General features: G+C 63.3%; 1 protein-coding gene across 1 annotated transcript in view; it reads left to right on the top strand.

Moving 5' to 3' along the window:
• LOC120505893 (chromodomain-helicase-DNA-binding protein 3-like) overlaps positions 1-10083 on the top strand; it is a gene marked incomplete at its 3' end in the record, with an annotated part of 35690 nt that overhangs the window by 4747 nt on the left and 20860 nt on the right. The window contains 7 exon segments of the mRNA XM_039716840.1: positions 57-78; positions 340-470; positions 706-848; positions 4525-4733; positions 4778-5010; positions 6014-6211; positions 7562-7776. Coding sequence (XP_039572774.1) covers positions 57-78; positions 340-470; positions 706-848; positions 4525-4733; positions 4778-5010; positions 6014-6211; positions 7562-7776 — 1151 coding nt within the window.

Here is a 10083-nt window from a genome sequence, read left to right as displayed (position 1 = left end):
TTTGGGGGTTATTGGGGGTTTGGGGGTTACTGGGGGGGCTGGGGGTGCCCCCCCAGTCCGTGGGGTCAACCTCAGAGGGTTTGGGGGTTACTGTGGTGGTTTGGGGGTCCCTGGGATGTTTTAGGGTCCCTGGGTTGTTGAGGGCCCCTGGGAAGGTTGGAGAGGGGTTCCTGAGGTGGTTTGGGGATGTTTTGGGGTCCCCTGGCTTGTTGGGGTCCCTGGGATGTTTTGGGGTCCCTGTGGTGGTTTGGGGGTCCCTGGGATGGTTGGAGGGGGGTCCCTGGGGTGGTTTTGGGGTCCCTGGGGATGTTTTGGGGTCCCTGACCCCCGTGCCCGCAGGCCCCGGGCACAAGAAGCGCAGCAAGAGCCCGCGGGTGCCCGAGCTGAAGAGGAAGATGAAGGGCAGGAAGATGGCGCCGCTCAAGATCAAACTGGGAGTACTGGGAGGCAAACGCAAGAAGAGCAGCTCGGTGAGAGCCCTGAGGGGCACTGGGAGCACTGGGAGCACTGGGGGATGGGGCAGGGGGCACTGGGAGCACTGGGGGACGGGGCAGGGGGCACTGGGAGCGCTGGGAGCACTGGGAGTGGGGACACCCAAGGACAGGGACACTGAGGGTGGATGCATGGGATGGGGCATTTGTCCCTGATGTCCCCTGGTGACCCCATGTCCCCTCTGTCCCCTGCTGTCCCGCTGTCCCCGAGCAGAGCGAGGACGCGGGCGAGGCCGAGGAGGAGTCTGACGCCGAGAGCCCCGGGGGGGCTCTGGGGGCCGCGCCCCGCCCCGACCCCGGCGCGCGCCTCAAGAAGCTCAAGCGGGGCCGCCCCGGCCGCAAGAAGAAGAAGGGTGAGTGTCCCCAGTGTCCCCGCGTGTCCCCAGTGTCCCTGAGTGTCCCTGAGCGTCCCAAGTGTCCCCAAGTGTTTTCGAGTGTCCCTGAGTGTCCCCGAGTGTCCCCAGTGTCCCTGAGCGTTCCTGAGCATCCCCAGTGTCCCCAAGTGTCCTCAGGTGTCCCTGAGTGTCCCCGAGTGTCCCCAGTGTCCCCGAGTATCCCCAAGTGTCCCTGAGTCTCCCTGAGTGTCCCCAGCGTCCCCAGTGTCCCCGAGCATCCCCAGTGTCCCCAAGTGTCCCCAGGTGTCCCCGAGTGTCCCTGAGCGTTCCCGAGCATCCCCAAGTGTCCCCAAGTGTTCCCGAGTGTCCCTGAGTGTCCCCAAATGTCCCCGAGCATCCCCGAGTGTCCCCAGGTGTCCCCGAGTGTCCCCGAGTGTCCCCGAGTGTTCCTGAGTGTCCCCAAGTGACCCGCGTGTCCCTGAGCATCTCCGAGTGTCCCCAGGTGTCCCCGGGTGCCACCGCCCCGCCAGGCCATGGTGACATCCCTGTGTCCCCTCCCTGTGTCCCCTCCTTGCATGCCCTGGCACCGGGCCAGGGCCCCGTGGGGACGCACAGTGACACATCCCGAGTGTCCCCAGGGTGTCACCCGCGGTCCCCAGGCCCCCGTGGGTGTCCCCACCCCGAGCAGGAGCCGCGGTTCTGTCTCTGTCTCCAGCCCGGTGCTGGTGGCTGGGGGGTCCCCAGTCCCTGCTGTCCTCTGAGGGGTGTCCCCAAGTGTCACCTGCCCTGTCCCTGTGTCACCTGCCCTGTCCCCATGTCCCATCTCTGTGTCCCCAGCCCTGTTCCCATGTCCCCAGCCCTGTCCCCATGTCCCCATCCCCAGTTCCCTCAGTGTCCCCAGTGTCCCCATTGCCCCCCACACCCTCTGAGGGGGTGTGCTGCTGACAGCAGTGACAGCAGTGACAGGGTGACAGAGGTGACGGAGGTGACAGAGTGACAGGTGACAGAGGTGACAGCGTGACAGAGGTGACAGAGGTGACAGCGTGACAGAGGTGACAGAGGTGACAGGGTGACGGAGGAGACACAGGTGACAGCAGTGACAGGGTGGTCCCCGAGTGTCCCCACGTGTCCCCAAGTGTTCCCGAGTGCCCCCAGGTGTCCCCGGGTGCCACCGCCCCGCCAGGCCATGGTGACATCCCTGTGTCCCCTCCCCGTGTCCCCTCCCTGTGTCCCCTCCCTGTGTCCCCTCCTTGCATGCCCCAGCACCGGGCCAGGGCCCCGTGGGGACGCACAGTGACACATCCCGAGTGTCCCCAGGGTGTCACCCGCGGTCCCCAGGCCCCCGCGGGTGTCCCCACCCCGAGCAGGAGCCGCGGTTCTGTCTCTGTCTCCAGCCCGGTGCTGGTGGCTGGGGGGTCCCCAGTCCCTGCTGTCCTCTGTGGGGTGTCCCCAAGTGTCACCTGCCCTGTCCCCGTGTCCCCAGCCTTGTCCCTGTGTCCCCAGCCCTGTCCCCATGTCCCCCTGCCCAGTTCCCCCAGTGTCCCCATCCCTGTCCCCAGTGTCCCCATTGCCCCCCACACCCTCTGAGGGGGGGCGCTGCTGACAGCAGTGACAGCAGTGACAGGGTGACAGAGGTGACGGAGGTGACAGAGTGACAGGTGACAGAGGTGACAGCGTGACAGAGGTGACAGAGTGACAGAGGTGACAGCCGTGACAGCAGTGACAGAGGTGACAGAGGTGACAGAGGTGACAGGTGTCAGAGGTTACAGAGGTGACAGAGGTGACAGTGACAGAGGTGACAGAGGTGACAGGGTGACGGAGGAGACAGAGGTGACAGCAGTGACAGGGTGACGGAGGTGACGGGGTGACAGTAGTGACAGGGTGACTGAGGTGACAGCAGTGACAGGTGACGGGTGACAGCAGTGACAGGGTGATGGAGGTGACAGTGACAGCAGTGACAGATGACAGAGGTGATGGAGGTGACAGGTTGACAGGGTGACAGAGGAGACAGAGGTGACAGGGTGACAGAGATGACAGCAGTGACAGGGTGATGGAGCTGACAGTGACAAGGTGACAGAGCTGACAGAGGTGACAGAGGTGACAGGGTGACAGAGATGACAGCAGTGACAGAGTGACAGGGTGATAAAGGTGGCAGCAGTGACAAGGTGACAGAGGTGACAGCGTGACAGAGTGACAGGTGACAGGCAGTGACAGCTGACAGAGTGACAGGGTGACAGAGTGACAGGGTGACAGAGGTGACAGGGGTGAAAGGGTGACAGAGGTGAAAGGGTGACAGAGGTGACAGGGTGACTGAGGTGACAGGGCGACTGAGGTGACAGGTTGACAGGGTGACAGAGGAGACAGAGGTGACAGGGTGACAGCAGTGACAGGGTGACAGCGTGACAGAGTGACAGGGTGACAGAGTGACAGCAGAGGCAGGGTGACAGCAGTGACAGGGTGACAGCGTGACAGAGTGACAGGTGACAGCATGACAGGGTGACAGGTGACAGAGTGACAGGTGACAGGGTGACAGAGTGACAGAGTGACAGCAGTAGCAGGGTGACAGAGGTGACAGCGTGACAGAGTGACAGGTGACAGAGGTGAAAGGGTGACAGAGGTGACAGGGGGACAGCAGTGACAGGTGACAGAGTGACGGTGACAGAGGTGACAGCAGTGACAGGTGACAGAGTGACAGTGGCAGAGGTGACAGCCGCGCCTGCCCCGCAGGGCCTGGCCCCGAGGACGAGGGCGATGGCTACGAGACCGACCACCAGGACTACTGCGAGGTGTGCCAGCAGGGCGGGGAGATCATCCTGTGCGACACGTGCCCGCGCGCCTACCACCTGGTGTGCCTGGACCCCGAGCTGGAGCTGCTGACAGCAGTGACAGCAGTGACAGGGTGACAGAGGTGACAGAGTGACAGAGGTGACAGCCGTGACAGCAGTGACAGAGGTGACAGAGGTGACAGAGGTGACAGGTGTCAGAGGTTACAGAGGTGACAGAGGTGACAGTGACAGAGGTGACAGGGTGACAGAGGTGACAGTGACAGAGGTGACAGAGGTGACAGGGTGACAGAGATGACAGCAGTGACAGGGTGATGGAGCTGACAGTGACAAGGTGACAGAGCTGACAGAGGTGACAGAGGTGACAGGGTGACAGAGATGACAGCAGTGACAGAGTGACAGGGTGATAAAGGTGGCAGCAGTGACAAGGTGACAGAGGTGACAGCGTGACAGAGTGACAGGTGACAGCAGTGACAGGTGACAGAGGTGACAGGGTGACAGAGTGACAGCAGTAGCAGGGTGACAGCAGTGACAGGGTGACAGCGTGACAGAGTGACAGGTGACAGAGTGACAGGGTGACAGGTGACAGAGTGACAGGTGACAGGGTGACAGAGTGACAGAGTGACAGCAGTAGCAGGGTGACAGAGGTGACAGCGTGACAGAGTGACAGGTGACAGAGGTGAAAGGGTGACAGAGGTGACAGGGGTGAAACGGTGACAGAGGTGACAGAGGAGACAGAGGTGACAGGGTGACTGAGGTGACAGGGTGATGGAGGTGACAGTGACAGTGACAGCAGTGACAGGTGACAGAGGTGACAGAGGTGACAGCAGTGACAGTGACAGCAGTGACAGTGACAGAGTGACAGTGACAGAGTGACAGTGACAGCAGTGACAGGTGACAGAGTGACGGTGGCAGAGGTGACAGCCGCGCGTGCCCCGCAGGGCCTGGCCCCGAGGACGAGGGCGATGGCTACGAGACCGACCACCAGGACTACTGCGAGGTGTGCCAGCAGGGCGGGGAGATCATCCTGTGCGACACCTGCCCCCGCGCCTACCACCTGGTGTGCCTGGACCCCGAGCTGGACCGCGCGCCCGAGGGCCGCTGGAGCTGCCCCCACTGCGTGAGCGGCCCGGGGACGGCACTGGGGGGACTGGGAGGGGACTGGGAGGGACTGGGAGGGACTGGGAGGGACTGGGGGCATCCTGAGGGGACTGGGAGGGGACTGGGGACATCGAGGGCGAGAAGGAGGAGGAAGACGACCACATGGAGTACTGCCGCGTGTGCAAGGACGGCGGCGAGCTGCTGTGCTGCGACGCCTGCGTGTCCTCGTACCACATCCACTGCCTGAACCCGCCGCTGCCCGAGGTCCCCAACGGAGAGTGGCTCTGTCCCCGCTGCACGGTACCGGGGACATTGGGGACATTGGGGACATTGGGGACACTGGGGACACCGGGGACAGCAGGGGCACTGGGGGTGTGGTGTCCTCGTACCACATCCACTGCCTGAACCCGCCGCTGCCCGAGGTCCCCAACGGAGAGTGGCTCTGTCCCCACTGCACGGTACTGGGGACATTGGGGACAGCGGGGGTGTGGGGACACTGGGGACAGCAGGGACACTGGGGACACTGGGACACTGGGGACAGCAGGGACAGCAGGGGTCTGGGGGACATGGGGACACTGGGGACAGCAGGGGGTATGGGAACATGGGGACAGTGTGGGGACATGAGGACACTGTGGGGATGTGGGGACACTGCGGGGACACCGCGGGGACAGCAGGGCCCCACCTCAGGGCACAGCCCCCTGCCCTCGATGTCCCCTCGATGTCCCTGATGTCCCCGCGGTGTCCCCAGCAGTGTCCCAGCAGTGTCCCTGATGTCCCAGCAGTGTCCCAGCAGTGTCCTTGTCCCCGCGGTGTCCCCGCAGTGTCCCTGTCCCCAGCAGTGTCCCTGTCCCAGCAGTGTCCTGGGGATGTGGGGACATGGGGACACTGTGGGCTCATGGGGACAGCAGGGCCCCACCTTGGGGTCCAGCAGTGTCCCCTCGATGTCCCTGATGTCCCCGCGGTGTCCCCAGCAGTGTCCCTGTCCCTGCAGTGTCCCTGTCCCCGCGGTGTCCCTGTCCCCAGCAGTGTCCCCTCGATGTCCCTGTCCCCGCGGTGTCCCCAGCAGTGTCCCTGTCCCTGCAGTGTCCCTGTCCCCGCGGTGTCCCTGATGTCCCAGCAGTGTCCCTGTCCCCGCGGTGTCCCCAGCAGTGTCCCTGTCCCAGCAGTGTCCTGGTAGTGTCCCCTCGATGTCCCTGATGTCCCAGCAGTGCCCCTGTCCCCGCGGTGTCCCTGTCCCCAGCAGTGTCGCCTCGATGTCCCTGATGTCCCCGCGGTGTCCCCAGCAGTGTCCCTGTCCCCGCAGTGCCCGGTGCTGAAGGGCCGCGTGCAGAAGATCCTCTACTGGCGCTGGGGGGAGCCCCCCGCCCCCGTGGCCGCCCCCGGGGCCCCCCAGGCGCAGGAGGGGCCCCCCCAGGCCCTGCAGGGCCGCTCGGAGCGCGAGTTCTTCGTCAAGTGGGTGGGGCTGTCCTACTGGCACTGCTCCTGGATCAAGGAGCTCCAGGTACACCCCAAAAACCCGGGGGGACCCCAAAAACCCGGGGGGGATATCCCAGAGTATGGGAGGACAGCTGGACAAATGGGGGGGCTCAGTATGGATGGGGTTCAGTCATGGGTGGGGCTGTCCTACTGGCACTGCTCCTGGATCAAGGAGCTCCAGGTACACCCCAGAAACATCGGGGGGACCCCAAAACACCCCGGGACCCCAAAAACCCGGGGGGGATACCCCAAAGTATGGGGGGGATACCCCAAAGTAAGGGGGAACACCCTAAAGTATGGATGGGGCTGTCCTACTGGCACTGCTCCTGGATCAAGGAGCTCCAGGTACACCCCAGGGACCCCAAAAACCCGGGGGGACCCCAAAAACCCGGGGGGATACCCCAAAGTACATGGGGGGATTCCACACTTAACTTTGGGATGCCCTTTCTAACTTTGGGGTGCTCTAATTTTGGGGTTTTCCCCTCCAACTTTGGAGTGCCCCCCCTAACTTTGGGGTATCCTCTCTAACATTGGGGTTTTCCTGTCTAACTTTGGGGTGTCTCCTCTGACTTTGGGGTGTCCCCCCTAACTTCGGGATGCTCTAATTTCGGGATGATTCTCTTTAACTTTGGGGTTTTCCTCTCTAACTTTGGGATGCTCCCCTAACTTTGGGGTGTCCCCTTTAACTTTGGGATGCTCTAATTTTGGGGTGATTCCCTTTAACTGTAGGGTTTTCCTCTCTAACTTTGGGGTTTTCCTCTCTAACTTTAGGGTATCCCCCCTAACTTTGGGGTTTTCCCCTCTAATTTTGGGATGCTCTAATTTTTGGGTGATTCCCTTTAACTTTGGGGTTTTCCCCTCTAACTTTGGGGTTTTACCCTCTAACCTTGGGGTGTCCCCCCTAACTATGGAGTTTTCCCCTCTACCTTTGGGATGCTCTGTCTAATTTTGGGACGATTCCCTGTAACTTTGGGGTGATTCCCTTTAACTTTGGGCTTTTTCTCCCTAACTTCAGGATGTCCACCCTAACTTTGGGGTGATTCCCTTTAACTTTGGGGTGCCCCCCTAACCCCTCTCTAACTTTGGGGTGCTCTAATTTTGGGGTGATTCCCTTTAACTTTGGGCTTTTTCTCCCTAACTTCAGGATGTCCACCCTAACTTTGGGGTGATTCCCTTTAACTTTGGGGTGCCCCCCTAACTTTGGGATTTTCCTCTCTTACTTTGGGGTGTTCCCCCCAACTTTGGGGTTTTCTTCTCTAACTTTGGGGTTTTCCCCTCTAACTTTGGGGTGTCCCCTCTAACTTCGGGGTTTTCCTCTCTAACTTCGGGGTGTCCCCCCTAATTTGGGGTGTTCCCCTTTGATGTCGGGGCGCAGCTGGAGATCTTCCACCTGGTGATGTACCGGAACTACCAGCGCAAGAACGACATGGACGAGCCCCCTCCCCTGGACTACGGCTCGGGGGACGACGACCCCAAGAGCGAGAAGCGGGGGGCCGGGGGGGACCCCCTCTTCGGGGGCATGGAGGAGCGCTTCTACCGCTACGGCATCAAGCCCGAGTGGATGACGGTGCACCGCATCATCAACCACAGGTGGGCACCCCAAAATGTCCACTGGGGCACCCCAAAACATCCCCCAGGGCACCCCAAAACATCCCCTAGGGCACCCCAAACCCCCCAGGGCACCCTCAATCCCCCTGCGGCATCAAGCCCGAGTGGATGACGGTGCACCGCATCATCAACCACAGGTGGGCACCCCAAAATCCCCTCCGGGGCACCCCAAAATATCCCCCAGGGTACCCCAAATCCGCCAGGGCACTCTAAACCCTCCCAGGGCACCCTAAACCCCCCAGGGCACCCTAAATCCCCCTGGGGCATCAAGCCCAAGTGGATGACGGTGCACCGCATCATCAACCACAGGTGGGCACCCCAAAATCCCCTCCGGGGCACCCCAAAATATCCCCCAGGGCATCCCAAATACCCTCCAGGGCACCCCAAACCCCCCAGGGCACCCTAAACCCATCCAGGGCACCCCAAAATGTCCCCCGGGGCACCCCAAAACCCATCCAGGGCACCCCAAACCCCCCAGGGCACCCCAAACCCCCCAGGGCACCCCAAATCCCATCCAGGGCACCCCAAAATATCCCCCAGGGCACTCCAAAACCCCCCCCCAGGGCACCCCAAATACCACCCAGGGCACCTCAAACTCCTCAGGGCACCCCAAATCCCCCAGGTGACCCCATGTCCTGTCCATGTGTCCCTGTCCCCAGGTGACCCCATGTCACCTCCGTGTGGCACTGTCCCCAGGTGCCCTGTGTGGCACTGTACCCCGTGTCCCCTCCGTGTGACACTGTCCCCAAGTGGCCTCATTTACATTGCGTGTCCCCAGCTGTCCCCACGTCCCCTCCATGTCCCCAGGTGACCCCAGTGTCCCTGTCCCTGCTGGCAGCCGGTGACAGCGGGTGACCCCTGGTGGCACTTGTGTCCCCTCCACGTCCCCTGCTGTCACCACACCCTGGTGGCAGTGACACTCCCTGCCGGGTCCCTCGGCGCTGCTGGCTGTCCCTGTGTCCCCAGGGGTGCCCGGTGTCACCCGTGGGTGCGCTGTGCCCTTGGGGACACTCAGTTGTCCCCGTGGGTGTCCCCTGGGTGCCTGATGTCCCCATGGTGCCACACGTCCTTGGGTGCCCAGTGTCACTGCTGTTCCATTGTCCCCTGGGTGCCCGCTGTCCCCACTGGCCCCTGAGTGCCCTATGTCCCCATTGTCCTCTGGGTGCCTGATGTCCCCATTGTCCCCTGGGTGCCCATTGTCCCCACTGCCCTTGGGTGCCCTTTGTCCCCACTGTCCCCGCGGTGTCCCCGCGGTGTCCCTGTGCCCTGGGTGACACGGTGCCCTGGGTGTCCCTGCTGTGTCCCTGCTGCGTCCCTGGGTGTCCCTGCGCTGTCCCCGCTGTCCCGTGCCCCGGGTGTCCCTGCCGTGTCCCCGCGGTGTCCCCCGCCCCGGGTGACGCGGTGCCCTGGCTGTCCCCGCGCTGTCCCTGGCGTGTCCCCACGCTGTCCCCATGCTGTCCCCTGCCCCGGGTGACGCGGTGCCCTGGCTGTCCCTGGCTGTCCCCACGCTGTCCCCTCTGTCTCGTGCCCCGGGTGACGCGGTGCCCTGGCTGTCCCCGCGCTGTCCCTGCTGTCTCGTGCCCCGGGTGACACGGTGCCCTGGCTGTCCCTGGCTGTCCCTGGATGTCCCTGCGCTGTCCCTGGCTGTCCCCACGCTGTCCCCGCTGTCCCCTGCCCCGGGTGACGCGGTGCCCTGGCTGTCCCTGGCTGTCCCCACGCTGTCCCCACGCTGTCCCCTGCCCCGGGTGATGCGGTGCCCTGGCCCGGGCACCCCAAAAACTGGGGGGACCCCACAAGGACCTTTGGGACATCCCTGGACACCTGAGTTCCCCCCAAACCCCATTCCCCTGACACACCTGTGACACCTCCAGCCCTGTGGGTTTTTGGGGTGCCCTGAATCTCCCCAAACCCAGTTCCCCCAACACCTCCACACCTCTCCCAGCCCCTTGTGGGGGTTTGGGGTGCTCTGAATCACCCCAAACCCCATTCCCCCGAGCCCTGTGACACCTCCAGCCCCTGGGGGGGTTTTGGGGTGCCCTGAATCCCCTCAAACCCCATTCCCCTGAGCCCCCCCCAAACCCCATTCCCCCGAGCCCTGTGACACCTCCAGCCCTGTGGGTTTTTGGGGCGCCCTGAATCCCCCCAGACCCAGTTCCCCTGAGCCCTGTGACACCTCCAGCCCCCCGGGGGGGTTTGGGGCACCCTGAGTCCCCCCAAACCCCATTCCCCTGAGCCCTGTGACACCTCCAGCCCTGTGGGTTTTTGGGGCGCCCTGAATCCCCCCAAACC

Source organism: Passer montanus, unplaced genomic scaffold, assembly GCF_014805655.1.
Source record: "Passer montanus isolate IOZ18808 unplaced genomic scaffold, ASM1480565v1 scaffold368, whole genome shotgun sequence".
Taxonomy (NCBI): Eukaryota; Metazoa; Chordata; class Aves; order Passeriformes; family Passeridae; genus Passer; species Passer montanus.
This window is presented reverse-complemented; position numbering and strand designations above follow the sequence as displayed.